Below are 22,635 nucleotides of genomic sequence, written 5' to 3'. Positions count from 1 at the left end.
GGGGGGGGGGGGGGGGGGGGGGGGCGCGCGACCACGGAAGGCTTGTATCATGTGGATGCGGTGTTGTCCTTTTAATCTTCTGTTTCAATCAAATCGGCTTTAAAAAAAAACAAAACTTTTGTTGCTTACACCACTCAGATTCCCGGCGTTTACCATTTTATTTGGTTTATGCATATCATAATTCATTGGTCTACTCTTGATGTGCCTTTTACATACATTTCCCTGCATTTCAATACAAGCAGAGGATACAAATGTGTATCTGGAGTTACAATATGTTTACGTTCATACAAAATCACAACCAATAACTTCTGAGGACAACAGAAGTGTAACGAAAATGTGGACAGAAAGGTGTTTTAACATGTGTTTTATACATGCATTTATTATAATTCTATATTGACAAGTGTATGTTCAATTTGTATTCAATACGTTACAAAAGTTCAAATCATTTTTAAATTCTCTTTCCCAAAACCTCATTCCAATGCAAATTAAATCAGTTTAACATCTACAAATAACAATAACAATATAATCGTAATCTTTTTATGGAACAATTCTATTTCATTTCAAATCATCAGGTAGGAAAAAACCTATTCGCCACATGCAAAGAGACATTTATTTGTAGAAATGTAATTAATAAGGTCACAGGTTACACACGGTCCAGTACAAAAGAATATGTATTTTATAACAAATCACAGTAATAGACAATAAACCAATACAATGGTTCCCTTTACCTCACATGACCATACCCTAATGGCTCCTTATCATTTCTCACCTAAAATATTAGCTTTTAAATAAAAGTCATTACACATCTGAAGACCAGCCTGCTGGCCTGAAATAGATCGGACGGTTTTTGGTAGCCATGGTTTTTGAATGAAACTCCACATACTCTATCATTACAGGGAGGGACCTGGCCCATGTATACCGTAACTATGAGAGTTGGTGGAGACCAAACCAGAGGGAAAAGGAGAGGGACTATTGGACACTCAGCAGGAGGTCAGAAACAAGACTCTGAATGAATGTTGGGGTGGCTCTGTGTCTGTTGAATGTGTAAATAGAAAAACTGCTTGCTGACATATTAGCCTTTGCTATTTAGCTTTGGTTGTGACATAGACATGAGTCAATCTGGCCAAAGTTCGAAAGAGCTCCTAGGTGAGCAAGTACATCCCCACAAAACCTTACATTCTTTATTATTTTACAAGAGCATTCAAATTCAAAATACTTTGGAAGTGCAGAGAATGGACGCGCACTTATGGCCACACTAAATATATATATATATACACACAAACACACACACACACACACAGTGTATGTACTGCATATCATTTTGCAACCGTGCAATATCCATTTCCTTTTAGTGGTACCTAACAACCCTCCTCAGAGAGTACACATGTGCAAAATAGTATATTAATAGACAGTCATCAAAATATGTTAAGAGGATAAAATAACTTCTATATAATATTTCAGTTTCAGTCGGATTCTGCATCAGTCTGTCCAGAGGACGTCTGCTCCCAGTAAGAGCCTTTCCTAGCTCTTGTGCTGCATTATGTGGGACCTCGTCAACTTGTAAAGCCAGAAAATGATTTAGTCATATTTCATATTTGACTTGTGTAGTCAGTAGTAAATCTTACATGAACTGGACTAGTAAAAAAAAGCCACAGTGGGGTGTTGATAATGGACACAAGTCTGCAAGTACATTTGGTAAAATATCATGTTTTTGAATTAAATTTCTAAACAGTGTTTTTCAAACTATCTGCCAGCAACTCCAAAGCCTAACAGTGAGGAGCATAGATGATTTTCAATATAAAATAAATTCAAACTCACATTTTTTTAATTGGCTGTTTTTTTGTGTTGTTAGACTTCAGCAATGAAACTGAAAGTTTCGCGACACTGTCTCCAATTTTTATCGCAATTTTTTATCGCAAAGTTTACGGTTACGGTCAACTGACGAGATGGATCGATGGCTTAAAGGTCCCATAACATGGTGCTTTATGGATACTTTTAGATGCAGTATTCGGGGGCCACTAAGGTATAGACCTTAGTGGTCTAGAGTATAGACCTTTGTGGTCTGTATAGTCTCTTTCCCGATATTCAGCCCTGGTGCAGAACTACAGCCACTAGAGCCAGTCCCACAATGAGCTTTACTTCGTTTGAGCCATTTCTGTGTCTGTAGCTATTATATATTATATATTCTTTGTAAATCTTTACAATAATTTCCCAAAAAAACCAAGTCCTGCCTTGTTGGACCATACCATTTTTCTTCCACCCTTGCCCATTTTCAGTGGTAATTTGCCAGCTGTTGGTTTGTTGTCTTTCCTAAAAGAGAACAGAGTGGTTGCTGATCCAGACTAAAGAAACACTGACCAGGCTGTTTCATGTATTTATACCTCATGATGGAGAAATCCAAGTTCTAAGGAAATCAAGCGGTTTCCATAACGTTTCCAGTTGTCCGTCATGTGTTAAAGTGAAACCCTGGGAGTCAGTCTGTCCTGTACTTAGCAAGCTGCTTCCTGGTGGTAAACTCAGAAATTTTCAGTTTCACGAGTTGACGAGGCCCTTCTGAATGCACAAATATTTCAGTGTTGCACTACAATTCCCATGATGCAGTGGTTTCAGGGTATTGTTTGTGTATTTTGCGCACCTAGCACGGTCAAAGTTTTGCCGGGTGTGTTTCAGACTGGTCCTTTATTGAGTAATGCAGGTTGGAAATCACTGTACAGTGTAGAGTGATTTATTGAAATTTAGGACACTAAGTCAGTGACCTGGCACCGTTCTAAGGCAACGGAGGATAATTGCGGAAAATTGCAATGGCAATATTGATGAGATGTACAGGTAGCACCACAACTGTATAAAAAAAAAAGAGTGGTGATTGGACAAGGACCACTGAAATGAATGGAATGTCCTCACAATATGAAGAATATGAAGAAAGGCATTCAGTATTTGTAGGCATCTCAAATTCCAGCTGTTAAAGTAACTTGATATTAATTCTAACTTGAGTACAAATTGCTTGTCTATGCACATAAATTAGGTAATTTTAGAGAATGCTAATTCCTGTGCATGACAGTAAAAAAAAAAAAGTGTTGCTAAAGACTGTCAAATTGACCCGTTTCAAAGTGTTTTATATCAGAAATTAGGATTTCTTTCAATCAAATTGTCCACAAATAACATGGATGACTCCATATGTTCTTAAGGTAAAATTACTGATTACTTTCATTGAATTTTTGGGGTGTTTTATTTAATCTTATAGCATTTAAATTCTTTTTTTTTTAATGGTTTCAAAACAGTACCGTTTGGCATATACCCTTCTGTGATCCACTCAACATCCTCAGATCTATTAGTCAAAATAATTTATAATTTCTGCCTTTTTAATTAAAAGGTTTGATATAAATGAGGTTTGTTGACCACGAATTCTAAGAATAAGTGTAAAACCTGTTATTAAACCAGCTCAGGTTTTTTTTTTAAAGCGCCAAAAGCATGGAAAAAGTGACAAATAAAATCAGAAAAAGGGACAAAAACATTGGAAAAGCACAAAAAAAAATTCAAGTTCATGGTTAAGGGGAAGACAACACAAGGGTTAAGCTGCAGATGTTCCACGATAAAAGAGGAGGAATTATTCCCCCTGGACTGATGGCGTTGTTTTAATGTAAAACAGATATGTAGATGACATGTTAAACCTGTATTAACAGCAAACAACAAAACCTGTAATTAACACAGCAACTGGGAGCAGATGGGAATATTTTCAAATGTACCTGTGTATATATATATATATATATATATATATATATATATATATACATACACACACTCACACACACATACATATATATATATATAGATATAGAAATAAATATAGAAATAATATAGATATAAAGGCCTGATTCTTTTTTCATTTAAAGTAAAAAAGAAAAAAAAAGTCTGTTCACTATTTGAGAAAATACAATAATTATGTGCAACACACCTCCCACCACCCAATTAAATACACAACCGGTCATAAGTTCGGGGTCACTTAGAAATGTCCATTGCACTCCATTACAGACAGAGTACCAGCTGAGATCATTGTTGTTGTTTTTAACCGGGGCAGCCGTTTTCAGATTACATTATGCTGTTTACATAATTACAAATAAGGTTTCTCCAATGCTTTTCCACTTAGTTTTTTAAAAATGATATCAGATTAGTGAAGAATGTGCCTTTGGAACATTGGATGAATGGTTGCTGATAATGGCAATGTACATATGGCATTAAAGATCACCCCCCCCCCACCCACCACTCAGATCAGCTGGTATTCTGTCTATAATGGGGTAGGAAACTTGTAAGTGACCCCAAACTTTTGACCGTAGTGTAGTAGTGTACAGATTTACTAAAAGGTTCCATATACATATAAATCATATAATATTATATATATATATATATATATATATATTTATATATATATTGATACACCACCAACACCACACACACACACACACACACACACATCATAGTAGTCTTATTTCAGGTTGTGTGCACTTAAAGTTACACATACTTGAACATACAGTCACAGACAATCTCATGTCACAGAGTCATTGACCAGTTGATGAGGCTGGAGACATGTTAGAGTACAGTGTCTTTCAGTGAGTCTCAATGACCACTGGCTCAAAAATACCAGGCGTTCCTCTGGGAAAACACAGAAATACAAGATCAGTTAGTTAAAAGTAGGCTTGTTAAAAGGAAACAGCAAACCAATGCACCTGTTGTACAACTGTGTACCTGTTGGCGAGCTGGGTCCCGCTGAGGGCGGTGGTCCCATCTTTGCTCACAAACAGTCTCAAGTTGCTGTCTAGAAAAAAATAAAAATAAAAAAAGAGAAGGTTCTGCTAAGATAACACGAACGTTGAGCTGAAACTAAATCCCCAAAACTTAAACTCTGACCTACCTTCCTTGTTGCCGCTGTCATAAAAATTCTGACTCTGTACGATCTTCTCCACAATGTCACCCGCATCAATGCGAGTGTCGTCCACACAGCTGGGCTGTCTCTCCACAGTGTCCTTCTTTCTCCTGTTGTAGGACAAGACGGATACCGCCAGAGAGAAAACATTCATATTTGACGTACAGAACATATTAGAGGTCTTGCTTCATACAGAAGGATTGGTTGGGGGATATTTTGTATTTTTCTTAATAACTCCAGCTTGCTGTCCCCAAGACAAGACTTAAAACTTGGGGGGGACAGGGCCTTTTCTGTGGTTGGACCTAAACTCTGGAAGGCTATGCCCCTCCATGTCTTGTCTAAAGACACATTTTTATTCTTTGGCTGTTGTGTGGTCCTCTGATGTCTCTTATTGTTTTACTGTATTTTAGTATTTATTCATTTTATCTATTTTTTTTTATTTTTATTTTTTAAACCCGATGCTCTTATTTTGTTACCACAATATTTTATATGAACTGTTTTGTATGTTTGAGTCTTTTGCAGCACTTTGGCAACTTTGTCTTTGTAAAATGTGCTATAGGAATAAAGTGGATTGGATTGGATTAATAACAAAACCAATGTGCATACCCAAACCCAAACAATATGCATCTCCTCCAACAAGTACTGTATTGTGTGTGTATCAAAGCCTGAAATATTTTCATCCTCTGTCCTATTCATTTCCACTTGGTCAGTGGCTCTCAGCCTCAGATACCGACGCAAACAGCACCCTTTAACGTCTGTGTGGGATGCAGCAGCTCGACCCCGGCGCTGTAAGATGACGTAGCAACACGGTTCCTGTCCCGTTGTTGTCCCAAATTTCACTTAACCCTCACGTTGTCCTCGGGTCAAATTGACCCATTTTCCTATGTCAACGTTCTTTTAAATTCCCCAAAATAACATGATCGATTCCACCCAACGCTCTTTGCCAAGTACAAATCTCTACTTTCATTCATTTTGGGGCGTCTTATTCAATATTATAGCATTTGGAGAGAAGAATTGAAGTGTTTTTGAAATAGTGTTGAGTAAAAGTTGACATATTCCAGTCTGTGATTATCCATCAACATACTTTCCTTTAATTTTAGTCTAAATAATTCCTAATTTCTGCTTTTCTAACTCAAACATTGGGTATAATTTCCTATAAATGAGGTTTATTGACCATAAATTTAAAAAATAACTGTAAACTAAAGTTAATAAGTCAGTGTGACATAGTGTTAAACGTAAAAAAAAGTGACAAACATTGAAAAAAAGGGACAAAAAAATGTGAGAACAATTTAAAAACATTGATAAAAAGCGTCAAAAGTGTTGATTTTCAATTTTGACAGAAAGACAACACAAGGGTTAAACAAAAATCTTTTTAAGCAAATTTTAAAATGGGTGCTGTATTATCAATACAGGGGAATTCTGGGTCAATAATCTGATGTTGGCGAATGTGTATGGGTGTGTCTTTGCCCTTCACTTTACCTGTCAGGCATCTGCTCAATTTAAATCATTTAAAATCATTCAGCTATTTATGGAGCAATATGCAGTATTAGATCTTCAGCGCTTTTTCAGTAGTAGTTCACTTTCTTTTTTGGTACTTCTCCCGAATTGATGTCTTTCTTAGTAACAGAACAGCCTTTTAGTAATATCATGTCATAGGTGACATCTCTCTTCCTGGTAGGTGCGTGTTGACTGACTGGCAGGGGCGGGTGTGTTTTGTCAAAAGCACAGGTGTGTGTACTGTATATACCTGGAGGATCTGTTGGACATGAGGGCCGCTGCGGAGGGTAGAGGAGGTCTCTCCGGTTTGGTTGGAGTGGCTTGTCGGTGTGGCTCTGTGGGGCTGGACGCGGTCAGCTGGCAGGGTTGGACAAGCCCACAGGACACATTGCTGCTGGAGGAGGCGTTCCTATGGTGACTGAGGTCGGTCAGGCTGGAGCAGCGAGAGTGAGCTGTGCTATAGCCTGGAGGAGAGGAGAGGAGAGGAGGTTAGAGGAGAAGAGAGGAGAGGGGGGCAGTAGCTCCGTCCATAGAGGGTTGGGTTGGGAACCGGAGGGTTAGTGGTTCAAGTCCCCATGTGGACCAAAAAACACCGAGTGTGGATTGGTCACTGGAGAGATGCCACTTCACCTCCTGGGCACTGCCAGGTGATCTCGAGCAAGGCACCGTACCCCCCCCCCCCCCCCCCCCCAAACGCTCAGGGCGCTGGTTCAGCTGGCAGCCCACTCACTCTGACATGCATATATAGGTCTTGAGCATGTGTGTGTATGTGTAGTTCAGGACTGTGTGTAAACTAACAAAGTGTGGACACAGAGTGTAAATTGTAATTTCCCCATTGGGGATCAATAAACTGATTAAAATTTAATTTTAATTTAAAGGAGCACAAAAAATCCAGGTGCGCTGCATCCAGGTCCATGATGTCCTCCTTCCTGCTACTTTCCAACAGCTGCACTCTTCACTCCACTGGTCACACAGTGTACAGGGCTGTCCTGAACTGGTTCGGTTTCTAAATCAGGTTGGTAATGATAAGGCTCTCAGGCTGAGCATCTCCCTGGTCTTAGCACGAGAAAGTAAACCCTCCTGACTTTGGTTGTAGTATGAGGAAACTCTGACCTGAAATCTTACTGTGCTGGCTGGCATAGCTGGAGCTGCGGAAATGTCCGGTGTGAAAGACCTCATCTTGGCTGGACACACTCTCTCCCTCCTCAGGAAGCCCTGCAGAACACACAGAACACACACACACACCTAGTATTGCATTGCCAGGCTCTCCACACAGCATTCTGGGATAGGATTATTGGCTTTTCTTTAAACCAATCAAAATGATCTTGGGCGGTGCTAAGCGCCAAGCGAAGCCACAGTGCTGCTGCGAAATAGCCTCAATTTACGTCTAATGGTTGTTTTAGTCGTGCAACAGAAACTCAGATTGGACAGATAGTCTAGCTAGCTGTCTGGATTTACCCTGCAGAGATCTGAGGACCAGGTAACCATAGTCCTCAGATTGGACAGGTAGTCTAGCTAGCTGTCTGGATTTACGCGCAGAGATCTGAGGACCAGGTAACCATAGTCCTCAGATTGGACAGATAGTCTAGCTAGCTGTCTGGATTTACCCTGAGAGATCGAGGACCAGGTAACCATAGTCCTCTGATTGGACAGAAGTCTTGCTAGCTGTCTGGATTTACCCTGCAGAGATCTAGGACCAGGTAACCATAGTCCTAGATTGGACAGTAGTCTAGCTAGCTGTCTGGATTTACCCTGCAGAGATGAGGACCAGGTAACCATAGTCTCAGATGGACAGGTAGTCTAGCTAGACTGTCTGGATTACCTGCAGAGATCGAGGACCAGGTAACCCTAGTCTCAGATTGGACAGATAGTCTAGCTGCTGTCTGGATTTACCTGAAGAGATCCGAGGACCAGGTAACCATGTCTCTGATTGGACAGATAGTCTTGCTAGCTGTCTGGATTTACCCTGCAGAGATCTAAGGACCAGGTAACCATAGTCCTCAGATTGGACAGGTAGTCTAGTATGCTGTCTGGATTTACCCTGCAGAGATCTGAGGACCAGGTAACCATAGTCCTCTGATGGGACAGATAGTCTTGCTAGCTGTCTGGATTTACCCTGCAGAGATCCGAGGACCAGGTAACCATAGTCCTCAGATTGGACAGGTAGTCTAGCTAGCTGTCTGGATTTACCCTGCAGAGATCTGAGGACCAGGTAACCATAGTCCTCAGAAATCCACTGGAAGTTAGAACGCCGACACAAAGAAAGAGGAAAGTAACAGGACAATATTTACAGTACATATTTATATACTGTATATACAGAGCCTTAACATAAGAGTGGAAACATAGAAGCATTATGGTCTGAGTGCTCATGTTTCTGTCCCCATAACTTCTGTGGCGACTGAACAAAGTTATATTGGATGAGAACTGAACACATTATCATGTGAATATTTTTGAAACCTTGAGAAATGAAGAAGAACACTGAGACAAGGAGAGCCGGACGCTCCTGGCTCTGGCCAGTAGGGTAAAATAAGATTAATATGCAGCTTTGACTGTGTGAATGAGTTATTGTTTCTTTATTAAAACTTCAGTAAACTGTTAACCTTAAAACTTGCCTAATAAACCCAGTTTCTCTTCAACCAATAGTATAGCAGATAATATGATGTACTAACCCACTTTTATGTAAAGTAATGAAGTTTTAGCCCAAATTTATGTTAAAAAAAATATATACTACACTATACACATTATGTAAATCAACTTTCTGTATACACCCTCTTTATAAAACGGCCGAGCAGGGAATACAATTTTTTGGAAGACTGCTGAATGCATTTCAGCTTTATTCCCCTTTGCCAAAGAAAACCAAATCTTGTGTCCGTGAGTAATTCTTTCCACTCAAGGCCATGAACCTAACACTTCACTGTTGCCAAGTCCCTGTGTGCCCAAATCTCAAAAACTGATAAACAAAAATGAAGACCCGAGTTTTAAAGAGTTAGAATCGTCTTTCAATTCCAGTTGGTGAAAGAGTACAGGGAACAATAATACTGAGCCGTTACCTGAGCTACGTATAGACGACTGTCTGGGTTTGAAGGTGCGAGGACCCTCCCTCATGACCTCCCTGAGGACCCCTCGGGGCTGCCCTGTGGAATCAGTGCTCTCCCCCTTACAGTCCAGCTGCAGGGTGGGGTCCTCGTCCCCGATGGAGAGAGATTTGGCCGTGCTGGGAGGCCTAATGGTACAAACACACGCACAAAACAAAAGAGTGCTACAAACACAGTCACAGTCACTTTTTTTGGGTCAGTCTGAGAGGGAAAAGGAACAGGTGCATGCTGGGGTTCGAAAAACAGCCGAAAGTTATACAGTATATTGACGATTGGGTGCTAATTAGGCCCCCTTATTGACAAGGTCAGCCGTTGTTGCAGCAACTGTGACACAAAACGCATGGAGGTTATTTATCATAAGTTACATAAGTTATATTTAAGCCGACTACACAACAGGCACATTGATTTCCTATGGGGGAGGCGGTGGCGCTGCACTACCCATGGCTCGGATTTGCTGCTTTGAGTCGCGCGCAAACTTGGAAAGGATGTCAACTTTGACCTAGTTGCCGGTGGTCTTTCGAAAGCCATGAGATAACAGCATGTTGTTACCTGGCAACAGGGAAATAGCTTCCTTGCCACCCTTGGTTATGAATGCCTATGCTGCGCTTTTGCTTTTCGGCCTGCCTAGCAGTGGACAGAGAGCTTTAGATTCAATGTGACGTACACTATCTCAGGCTATCATTATCTTGTAGTGTATCTACAACAACGTAGTCTGGATCCACGACTGTACACTTCCAGGATAATTGCCTCACATTCGGCAGACCCGGATGTCCCTCACCTTTTGCTGTTGCAAGCTGTCCGCTGAAAATGGCAAGTTTTGGACAGTTCAACAAGGCAGGCTTGCTTGGTTGTTTTGGGGAATTCAATTAAATTTTCAATTTTATTTATAGTATCAATTCATAACAAGAGTTATCTCGAGACACTTTACAGATAGAGTAGGTCTAGACCACACTCCAGAATTTACAAGGACCCAACAGTACTAGTAGTTTCCTCCAGAGCAAGCAACAGTGCAACAGTGGCGAGGAAAAACTTCCTTTTAGGCAGAAACCTGGGACGGACCCAGACCCAGACCCAGACCCAGACCCAGACCCAGGCTCTTGGTAGGCGGTGTCTGACGACCGGTTGGGATTAGAATGAAGAGTGGCGGTAACAGTCACAAAAAATAAAATAAAATAAAAATTAAAAAGTAGTTTGTTTGTAGTAGTTCTCTGTAGCATAGCAGGGCACTGTGGGCGTTACAAGGCCCAGCAGGACGTAGCTGGGCGTAGCAGAGTGTGGCAGGATGTAACATGGCATCGCAGGACGTGTAGCGGGACCATGGCGACAGCTGCTACCCTGATTTTTGGCGCCTCCCTGATCCGAGGAAACATGCTGGGCGAAGGATTATAAAGATTTACAAAGAATGTTTAGTTACTATCTAAGTGGGACTTCTAGGGGCCGATTAGAGGGGTTGTTGTGGAGAACGCACACACGGCCATGCACTGGTAAGAGCAAATGACGTTTTCTTATGTATCCAGCTAATTTAATTAGTTCACGTTACTGTTTTGTGTGAACAGTTAACTTCATTTCATATTTTATGTGGCATATTCTTTATAGTTTATAGTCATTTATTATTTTGTAGTTATACAAGACTATCCTGTCCTATCCTAGATTATATATTTGTGGTGTAGCCAGACCTTACTACACAGTGCTGTGGAGATAGGTCTGGCAATGCAAGACTAATCACGACACAATTTTAATGTTTTCTTCAGTATCACAGTGTTCCAGTGATAGTTCTGTCTAGCCACCCGTGGATAAAAGCTAATTTGGCCTATTTTTTTGTTTTTAGATCATTGTTTTGGCTTTGTATTGCCTTTATTCATAGGGCAGGTTAATTTAGAAAAGTGGGAGAGAGAGGGGATGACATGCAGAAAAGGGCAACAGGTTGAAACCAAACCCACGGTCGCCGCGACGACGACGGAGCCTCTGTACATGAGGCGCACGCTCAACCAGCTGAGCTAACCAGGCACCGCAATTCTAATTTGAATGGTGTCAATTTGCCAAAATGTAAAAGAAGGGCTCAAGTTGTAGACCACAGCTAACTGTGGCGACATAATACTTCCTGTTTACATTCCCCAAGGTCCCCAAACACTCTTGGGCAAATTACAGATACTCTAGTTACAAAACATAAAGCGTGACTATCCCCCAAATTAAAGTAATTGTAGAATAAAAATAAAATAATACACTAAAATTCACTTTTTCCTTTGTGGACTTGGATCTTATGTTACTGGGACACAGACAACGACCGTGGACATGGAGGGGGTGCCATGGGTGAGACAGAGCTGTTCTCTTAATTGGGTCTGAGGGGGGGGGGGCACTGTGTCCAAATCCCTGAAAAAGAGGAACTCACGTTTTAAAGCAGGGATCCCCAGACAGTAGAGTCATCCCAATTGTGACCTATAAAAAACACATGTGTTACTAAACCTCGGTTCTGATCAATTCTGTGTGTGTGTGTGTGTGTGTGTGTGTGTGTGTGTGTGTCCTGCCTTGAGAATAGAGTTGTCCTGTCGAGTGTTTTTGGTGTCATAACCCTCCAGGATGCAGCAGCGAACTGCGGAGCCCGAACCAGCAAACTCCGCAATGTTGAGATCAGCAAAACCTAGCTGGAGACAGACAGACAGACGGACAGATGGACAGACAGACAGAAAGACAGACAGACAGACAGACAGACAGACAGGAGACAGACAGACAGAAAGACAGACAGGAGACAGACAGACAGACAGACAGACAGACAGACAGACAGGAGACAGACAGACAGGAGACAGACAGACAGACAGACAGACAGACAGACAGACAGACAGAAAGAGAAAGACAGACAGACAGACAGAAAGACAGACAGACAGAAAGAGAAAGAAAGACAGACAGACAGACAGACAGACAGACAGAAAGACAGAAAGACAGACAGACAGACAGGAGACAGACAGACAGACAGACAGACAGACAGACAGACAGACAGAAAGACAGACAGACAGGAGACAGACAGAAAGACAGACAGACAGGAGACAGACAGACAGACAGACAGACAGGAGACAGACAGACAGACAGACATGAGAAAAGAACAAAAACCTTAAAAACAGTCAAAAATAAAATTTAAGGTGGGAAATGAAAAGTTATACACAGATTAAGAATACATTGCAGGTCAACTGTGGTCCACTTCTTTTTCATAGGAAGTGAATGAAGGAAACAGAGAGTGGCTTTATGTAATGTAGAAGTCAACGACCTACTTTAACCTCCTCCATCATTATTCTACCCAGTCAGCACTGCGTCTCTCTTGAGGAGTCCAAGTTTATGCCGCTGAAGAATCTTGTTTTTGTAGTGTAGTCAAATGAAAATAGGTTGAAAATGATTGTGTTCCCAACTTAAATAAGAAGATAACTCATCTGCAAGTTTGGGTTTTCTTTGATCCTGTCACTGCCGTATCGTCGATACACTGTCTAAGACGCTGCGTTATGGAAGCAAATAAGAGACATGAGTCTTTGAATTTTAACAGCCACTGAATACTTAATAGCAATCGAATTTGACCAACTTGAATTTATTTTTTCTGAAAAGTTGTATTTTTTTATCTTTGAAAAATAAGTATTGAAATTCAGGTTTTTAAAGTGGAGACCAATTTCAAATTTAAATTTCAAAGAGGTGAATTCAGAACAAATCAATTCAGATATATGGTTCCTGAAGTAAAATAATTTCAAAAGGAGGCGAATTCAGAACAAATGAATTCAGATGCATCATTTTCAAAATAAAATATTTCAATAGTAAGTACTCAGTGGCTGGTAAAAATCAAAGACTTATGTCTCTTATTTGCTTCCATACTGCGTGGGTTACTTTTCAGTATCTCGTTTTTAATTCCAACAGAAACAACAGATTTGATTTTCGTTTACTGGCGATTTTGTGGAAACAGATGATCGCACATTTGAAGCTTGTGAGCTGACCATAATGGCTGTAATGTAATGCAGTATGTTAACACATTATCTGTTGTTTGGATTTATGCTCAGCTGCCAGTTTGTGCAATAAAATGGTTAATTATTAACAGTGCTGCTTGTTCTGCTTGTGCAAATAGATTTTAGCCTGAATACAGTAGGAATGGACAGGTGTTGTCTACACGGTTGTACACGGCTTTTATAGACTGAGCTTTGTTGGTTGAGCATGTTGTTAACCCTTGTGTTGTCTTCCTGTCAACCATTAAAAAAAACATTTATTTTTCCCATATTTTTGTCACTTTTTCAATGTTGTAGGTGATTTTTCCAAAGTTTTTTGATATTTTTAATATTGACATTTTCAGCGCTTATTTTGATTGCCCATTTTTTGTGACAAAAAAAATAATAATTTGACTGAAAACGGGTCAATTTGACCCAAGGACCACATGAGGGTCAATGTGTTTTGCTGTTGTAATGCAGTATGTTGAAAAAGAATTATAATTTTGTACTAAAAAATGACCCATTCACTTTTGTACTGGCCCACCCAACAGACAATTTCTGCCTATGCCACTGGTTGTCCTCTCATATACACACACAAGCATACAAATAGGGCATGAATCCCATTATGATTATCCATGGCAATTTTGTGAAAATATATATTGGTTTGAGTGTTTCTCCTACGTTTTTAACATCCCATGAATGTAGCTTAACTGTAGTTTTCTCTGTGGTTTCATCAAAGCGGCGACCTGGCTGTGTGTGTCTGTGTAAGCGCCGCTGCTTTCAAGTGTGCTTGTGTGTGCGCGTTTTTTTTAGCGCTAGTAACTATGGAGGAGCTTGCTACAGTTCATGGGATGTCCTTAGGCCTCCACGATTCAGGGAAAAATATGAATTCCGATTTTTTTAGCTTAGAACTGATAAAGATTTTTTTTTCTCGCAAAGTGTAATGATTATATGAATCATGACAAAACAAATTGGCAGAGCAAAACATAGACTTTTTTAGCACCTATAGCACATTGCGCATCACCACAAGCCTGTAAACATAAAGGCTTTACTGAAGAGAAGGGAGAAGTTTAAAACTCACAGAAGAAAGGAGGAGCGCTTGTGATGCAGTCGGCTCATAAAATTAAATGAGAATGGAAGTCATTTAAAAAAAAAAAAATCATTTAAAAATGATATTGCAAACAGGGGTGAATCTGGATTGCGATTTTATAACTGTTAATTATGCAGGCCTAGGCGTGCGCACACAAAAACACCAAAAACACTCGACAGGACAACTCTATTCTCAAGGCAGGACGCGCACCCACAAAACACAACACACACACACACCACACACACCACACACACACACCACACAACACACACACACACAAACACACACACACACACACACACACACACACACACACACACACACACACACACACACACACACACACACACACAACACACACACACACACAACACACACACACACACACACACACCACACACACACACTGTTGTGCTATATTTTCAGGCCAAAAATGAAACAAGGGCAAGCTGTATAATTTGAAGATACATTGGTAACACAACAAATTAATGCAAGCATATGAAAATTCTGTCCTGGGTCAAACTTTTAATAATCCAAACTACAAATCCCAAAACCACTTAACAGGTCATCAAAATTCATTCAGATTTAGCAATTTGATGTCGCATCTACCATAAAAAGTATTGGTATCGTCAAAACTGTCCCTCTATTTATCGGATCGATACCACATTTTGAAGTATTGCACACTACTTGTAGCTAGCACCATTTCCAAAAGTGGCTAAAAGTTGCTAGATGATGTCATACGCTCATTTGCATATGTGTGAAATCATTATGCAATAATTTGCATAACGCTTAGTGGTTGTGTCAGCAAGGCAGATAAGAAAAAAATAGAAATCTTTGACCAAATAACCATAAACTCACTATTGGGAATTCATATTAAATTACAATTATTTCTTAGGTAGTCTGTATTTGAAGTAAAACTAAAAAAATCTACAAAGGGAGGGAGATAGATCGATAAAAAATTCTCAAAGAAGGCTGCTCAGTGCGTCTCCCCCCCCCCCCCATGCATCCCTGTCCTTCCCTCTACACCGCCCCCCCCCCTCCCCCTTCTACCTGCCTTCCTACAGAAAGTCATCCGATTTGACTAGTTGCTTTTGTGAAAAAATTTGCTAACGGGGTCTGATAACTCGCTAAATCTAGCAATCTCTATCTATATTCCATCTGTAGCAGTTGCTAATTACATAATCAGAAAATAATCTTACCTTTGAGAAGGATTTCCCTCCTTTGAGCTCCTGGAGAAAGAAAACAAAACGGTCAAAACGGTCTATGTGAGACTGCTGACACAGTCATGTAGGAGTGTGAACTGGGACAGGTGCTGTGGGACAAACCAAGTATACGGTGCATCACCTTCATCATGCAGCTGTATTATAGGGTAATGTGGGGTAAAATGACATTGCCCTTAAATGCGGCTGCTGGGAAATGTAGTTTACCTTACGTACAGAGACCCGGCAGATGCAGGGGTCCAACACTCCAGTGATTGGATTAGCGATCATTTTACATACGAAGGAGAACTTCTTCCTCCATCGAACACAGTTCTGCTGCACCTCCTCCCTACTCCCTGCACACACACCCACACACCACCCACACCCACACACCCACACACACACACACCACACACCCACACACACACACACCACACACACACACCCACACACACACACACACACACACACACACACACACACACACACACACACCACCACACACACACACACACACACACACACACACACACACACACACACACACACACACACACTAATGTCAATCTTTGAGTTATTTTAGCATTTGGTTACAGTATATAGACACGTTAAACAATAAGCCTAATACAGTACGATTCAATAAAGGATGAAAAAATATTTGAATTCGATAAATGGATTCCGTATTTGATTTGAATTCAATACCATGTCATTAGGTTTGACCTAATGAAATTGCCATCTTGACTTTTATGTGAAAGCGACTCAGGAGCTAATCCAGACATGAGACTGACATGTTACTTTGAATCGTATTTACTTATGAGGTGCATGTCTGAAAGAGACTTTTGCTTTACTGAACAAAGACGCTTCCTGTGACTCTTTGGCTCCTTGTTTAATCAGAATCGGAATCAGCTTTATTTCCCAGGTATGAGGACACATACAAGGAATTTTTCTTTGGAGCATCGTTGCTCACACTGTGCTTAAAGCCTAAAAAGGCTTTTATTTCTAAAAAGAGTGTGTTCTTTATCTCTTCATTTGTGGAATCTAGGAGGCCATGGACGGAAACGAGGACTCATGGGACTGATCCAGTGTGTCCCTCCCTCAGTCTGTAAACAGGCTTTTTCTTCCAGAAGTAATGAATAAAGAGCAAATGTAAGCTATAAAGCTTAGACCACATCGTGAGGGAACTTACACTAAAGCTGTCAGGGTTCCTAACATTTCCCCACACTTTATTACCGCAACACACACGCCACCAGCCTGCTCGGCGTGTCCCAACATGACTGGTAAACTTAGATGTTATCTGTCCCTGCCGAGCTCATGACATGAGAACGGCCCAGCTCTATGCATGATCAGATCTCCAGTTACACAACACACACGTGCAGACTCAGTACAGAGTCCAGTCCTGCATACCTTGTACCTTCTTTGGAAGGTGATGTCAAAACGTCCAATACAAACAACATTGGAATCTGACATTATTTATAATGATGGGCATCATATATTTTTCCCCTATGCTACACACTATGTATGATACCACTGAACTTCTGAAAACTAAGCCTGTCAAAAGGAATGCGATAATTTGTTTTTGACACGTCTTCTATGATTCGGGCCTCATGTACAAAAGAATCAGAATCAGCTTTATTTGCCAGGTTTGAGGACAAATACGAGGAATTTTTCTTTGGAGCATCATTACTCACACTGTGCTTACACATACAAAACAACCAAAACAAAAATATACACACTAATATATATATACTATAATCTGTTTGGAATGCACCTTATTCTCTACCGCACTATTTCACTTTAAATATGGATATTTATACTCTTTCCCAACTGGATGTATCTAGTATCTAGATATTTATATTTTTCAGTTTTTTAGACGTTATATATTTATATTGTCACTCTACTATTCTACTACTCTATTCTAAATAATGACAACAAAACTGCCGCGTCCACATGATACAAGCACCCTCCCACCCCCACCCCCCCTCCTCCATGCAGTTTGCTAATATGATAATCTCTTCAGAAGATTTAATTATCTCAATTTTCTGCACGCGGAAGTTGCCAGACAACACAATCCTCTGAACATAGCCATGCTGAGAAATATAGAAAAAGCTGTGTGCTGATAGTCTTAGTTAGCTTTGTATCAACTCATTGGCAGAGGCTGAAATGTAACAGACTTTCATTAATATAAAAAGTTACACACTACAGCTTTAAAGCTACATTAACAGTCTAGGGTAGATACTCCGGTAAACTCATACGTGTCTCTAATTTTCAATTATCAGCGGAACAGGGTGACCTGAAGTATCCAGCTCTTAAAACAACAAGCCTGAGGGCTGCTGGCTGCGCTGGAGAGGCAGAGGACGGCCAGACAGGTTCTACCACTTCTTCAGCCAGACATGCCTGCCTTCACAAACACACCATTGTCCAGCGTTAGATACATGCGACGCTTTCTCTTAGCTTTGCCTTCTATAGCCTCAAAGGGACTGTTCGTAAGGGTCACGTCTGACTTAGTGACCAATTCATGATTTTGAATGTCAGTAGACATTGTTGGCGGATTACAAAAATGATGGTAATTACACAGAAATTAAGTAAACAACATAAATGTGGAAGGATTAAGAATGGGGATGTCAGCATTCTTATGCCAGAGCCACAAGATGGTGGCAAGCGTGGGTAGATTGATGCAGCTGTACAGGTTGTTTTATTATTATTATTATTATTATTTTTTATTATTATTATACTTTATTAATCCCACAAGGGGAAACTATAGATTACACACAGGCCTGAATTACACACACATGCTCAGGACCTACACATGCACTAATGGAGAGATGCTAGAGTGGGGGGGGGGGCTGCCCATGGAAAGGCGCACCGAGCAGTTGGGGGTTCGGTGCCTTGCTCAAGAGCACCTTGGCAGTGCCCAGGAGGTGAACTGGCACCTTTCCAGCTACCAGTCCACCACCATACTTTGGTCCGTACAGGGACTTGAACCAGCAACTCTCCGGTTCCCAACCCAACTCCCTATGGACTGAGCTACTGCCGCCAAGTCTGTAATTGACTTTGAAACCCTGTGCTTCAATCCTCCTTAATACAACTTTAACACGTGAAAACGTTTGGGAACCACAGGTTTAAGCTCCACACTCGGTGAGCAATTTGAGTGGAGCGGAGGAAATGACCGACTCCGTGAGTGACCAGCGGATGTTAAAATTTGTCTCACATGCAGCTTCCAAGTCAATGTGTGGGTCTGCGGATAAGGGCTACATCCCTCAAACGTCCGTACGCACATGGCACACAGTGTGACGCAGTGTGATATAGTGTTGTTTTTTCATTACAGTGGGATGTATGACACGGTAATAAAAAACTACACTGTATCACAATTATTAAACCGCAGCCGAGGCCTCAAAACGGCAGTCCACAAACCAATAGTATATATATATATATATATATATATATAAAGATATATATATACAGATAATATATACCAGACACACACACACACAGTACATATAAACACACACAGATAGAATAATCTACAAAAGACATATTATACATAGGTATATGCATACCAATTATCCACACCAGGCATACATAGTAGAATATATATACATACATATGTATAATAATATAGATAACACACACATATATATATATAATGACCAGATAGATATATACCTATATATATATCCATACAGATATATCATACACATAATATACATAATATATACATATAAGTATATACATATATATATACATATACATATATATAATATAATATAATACATATACAATATAGATATACATATAGATACACTATATATATACATATATATACATATATATATACATAATATATACATTATATTATATATATAATATATATATCTAATATATATTGAGATATTACAGACTTATCGAGACAATCGCACCGCGCCAGTCCCACGTGCAGCCACTGACCAATATGGGAGTGAGAACGGGTCAAATTCCATTTCCTGTTCACCATTCCAACTTTTTAAAGTCAATTACTAACTAGTGGGAGCCAGTGTAAAGAAGGCTAAAATAGGAGTAATGTGGTCATGTTTTTTGTTCTGGTTAAAAGCTGGCAGCTGAGTTCTGGACAGTCTGGAGTCGATCAATAGATTTTTGGTGTTAAAGGGTGAAAAGGCTGTTTGCAAATCCAAATCCAAAAAGGAACTTAACCCAAGTTGAATACGTTGGACCAAATGGTGTTGCTTTAAATAGAAGGAGATAACGTTTGAGTTACAAACATTATCTTGCTCTTGCTTTCCACTTGGAAATCTCTCGTGTAAATCAGTAAAAGAAGACGTGAACTTTGCCGTCATGCATGCCCACCTGAAACTGTCATATACTGTAGGCTTGACAGGTGGTTTCAAAAACATTAATCATAATTATTTTTTTATACTAATATATATATATACATATATATATATACATATAGATACATATATTAATATATATACATATATATATATATATATACCTATAATAACATTATTATATTATTATATATGTATTCGCATTTTCATTACTCAGGACATACCCAGCAGTCCCACGTGCAGCACTGACCAATCGGAGTGAGAACGGAGATCAAATTAATTTCCCTGTTCACCATTCCAACTGGTCAAATTATTATGAATCATGTTTCTCTATATCTGTATATCTGTCTCAGTGTCCAAACCGGCAACAAAAGATGCCACCCACAAAGAGGATCTGGGTCTGTCCGAGAGTCTGGTCTAGAACTACTCTACTCTGTAAAGTGTCTTGAGATAACTCTTGTTATAGTTATAATAATAATAATGTATCCTTTATTAGTCCCACCAGGGGAAATTACAATTTATTCGCTGTTATTATTACACACAGGCCTGAATTACACACACATGCTCAGGTCCTATATATGCACTAGAGTGGGGGGGGCTGCCCAGAGCAGTTGGGGGTTAGGTGCCTTGCTCAAGAGCACCTTGGCAGTGGCCAGGAGGCCCCTCTTCAGCTACCAGCCCCAACTCCCTATAGACTGAGCTACTGCCACCCTTGATTTGATACTACAAATAAAATGTAACTGAATTGAATTCACCATACGCGGACCAGCCGTATATTAATATTGTAAATTTTGTCTGGTGGAAGAATCTGAGGAATGATACAGAGTTGCAAATGAGCCAGATACACACATGCACGCACAAAATACATAAAAAACCCCTTCCTAACCATTACTTTTTTTAATACTTTGAGACATGGTGGCTGTTGCCTGTATGTCTTTTGGTTGTCGTGTGTGTGTGTGTGTGTGTGTGTGTGTGTGTGTGTGTGTGTGTGTGTGTGTGTGTGTGTGTGTGGTTAACTGGTACAGTATGATGTATGGGTTATTTTGTACCAACGCATTGGCTTTAGTTAGCAAGTGTATGTCTTAAGCCCCGTTCAGACCAAAGATTCGGGACGAGAGTGACAGAACAAAGCATGAATTACATAAATAAACCATTGTTTTCGCAGCTTAATCACAATAAATGCAACTGTAGCAAACACTACTTAGTATCACTAACATTATCCACATCCATATTTAGATGCAACAAATGATATATCCAGCTACAAAAAGCCTGAAAGTCATAAGTTAGAAGAGATGCACAAAGACTCGTTCCATTGGAGATGATATGTGGCATTTTCTCAGGCCCTGTCCACACAAACACGGGTATTTAAAAAAAAAAAGGCAGCTTTTTCTTTACGGAAGGTCACTGAAACCGAAACTTTTTAAAAAACTCCTGCCATGGTGAAGATTTTTAGAAACTCTGGTTGCATTGGTGTTGTGTAGCCGGTGAAAATTGGGATGTTGGTTTGTGATGTCGGAGTGCGCACCACTGTTGTCTACTTTGTTTGACATCCGATTGTGCGCCGCTAACACCTTTGGTGGCTTGTTACATATATATACACAGATACATGCACACTTTTCTCCCATTATATTGAGGATCAGAGGTGTCAGAATACAATACTCTGTCTTTATGACTACACTCCCACAACACAGAACTGCCATCGTTGTTGGTTTTGGACGAGACCTCCACAGGAACTTCAGGTTTCTGATTAGATTTAGACTTAGCTTTATCAATTGATTGGCATAACAGTTAGGGTTATATCGCCACCTGTTGCTTTGGCATGCTCTTGAAAGCACTTGATAGCCTATGAATGACAATTATGCTTACACACACACACACACACACACACAAACAAACACACACATACACACAAATCATTAGGTCCACAACAAAACTAAATGTGTGTGACACTGTGGAGAAGAAACTGAATCAGCCTCTCCCCACCAGAATTATTTTGAGCTAAAGCTGCTTAAATGATAAAAAAAAAAAAATTAATGATTAATGTTTTTGAAACCACCTGTCAAGCCTACAGTATATGACACGTTTCAGGTGGGCATGCATGACGGCAAAGTTCACGTCTTCTTTTACTGATTTACACGAGAGATTTCCAAAGTGGAAAGCAAGAGCAAGATAAATGTTTGTAACTCAAACGTTATCTCCTTCTAATTTAAAGCAACAACATTTGGTCCAACGTATTCAACTTGGGTTAAGTTCCTTTTTGGATTTGGATTATTGCAACAGCCTTTTCACCCGTTTAACCCAAAAATCTATTGATCGACTCCAGACTGTCCAGAACTCAGCTGCCAGGCTTTTAACCAGAACAAAGAAACATGACCACATTACTCCTATTTTAGCTTCGTTACACTGGCTCCCACTATGTTTTAGAATTGACTTTAAAATTCTATTGATCACTTTTAAAGCTCTTCATGGCCTCTTGTCTTGTTATATTTCTGACCTTTTAGTCCCATATACACCAGCACGCACCTTGAGATTGAGATCCTCGGGCAGAGGTCTGCTAT

The 22,635-nt window shown here is 40.1% G+C and overlaps 1 protein-coding gene across 1 annotated transcript in view; it reads right to left on the bottom strand.

Moving 5' to 3' along the window:
* Positions 1–1,172: 1,172 nt before the first annotated feature.
* eeig1b (estrogen-induced osteoclastogenesis regulator 1b) overlaps positions 1,173–22,635 on the bottom strand; it is a 30,939-nt gene continuing 9,476 nt past the window's right edge. The window contains exons 3-12 of the mRNA XM_032539262.1: positions 15,981–16,101; positions 15,753–15,782; positions 12,036–12,152; positions 11,900–11,946; positions 9,466–9,638; positions 7,529–7,630; positions 6,666–6,879; positions 4,907–5,028; positions 4,741–4,810; positions 1,173–4,647 (exon numbers count right to left, since the gene is read on the bottom strand). Coding sequence (XP_032395153.1) covers positions 4,602–4,647; positions 4,741–4,810; positions 4,907–5,028; positions 6,666–6,879; positions 7,529–7,630; positions 9,466–9,638; positions 11,900–11,946; positions 12,036–12,152; positions 15,753–15,782; positions 15,981–16,101 — 1,042 coding nt within the window. The 3' untranslated portion in view covers positions 1,173–4,601. The remainder of the gene's footprint in view (positions 4,648–4,740; positions 4,811–4,906; positions 5,029–6,665; positions 6,880–7,528; positions 7,631–9,465; positions 9,639–11,899; positions 11,947–12,035; positions 12,153–15,752; positions 15,783–15,980; positions 16,102–22,635) is intronic.

The sequence above is a fragment of the Etheostoma spectabile genome, chromosome 16 (assembly GCF_008692095.1).
Source record: "Etheostoma spectabile isolate EspeVRDwgs_2016 chromosome 16, UIUC_Espe_1.0, whole genome shotgun sequence".
In the NCBI taxonomy this organism is placed as follows: domain Eukaryota; kingdom Metazoa; phylum Chordata; class Actinopteri; order Perciformes; family Percidae; genus Etheostoma; species Etheostoma spectabile.
This window is presented reverse-complemented; position numbering and strand designations above follow the sequence as displayed.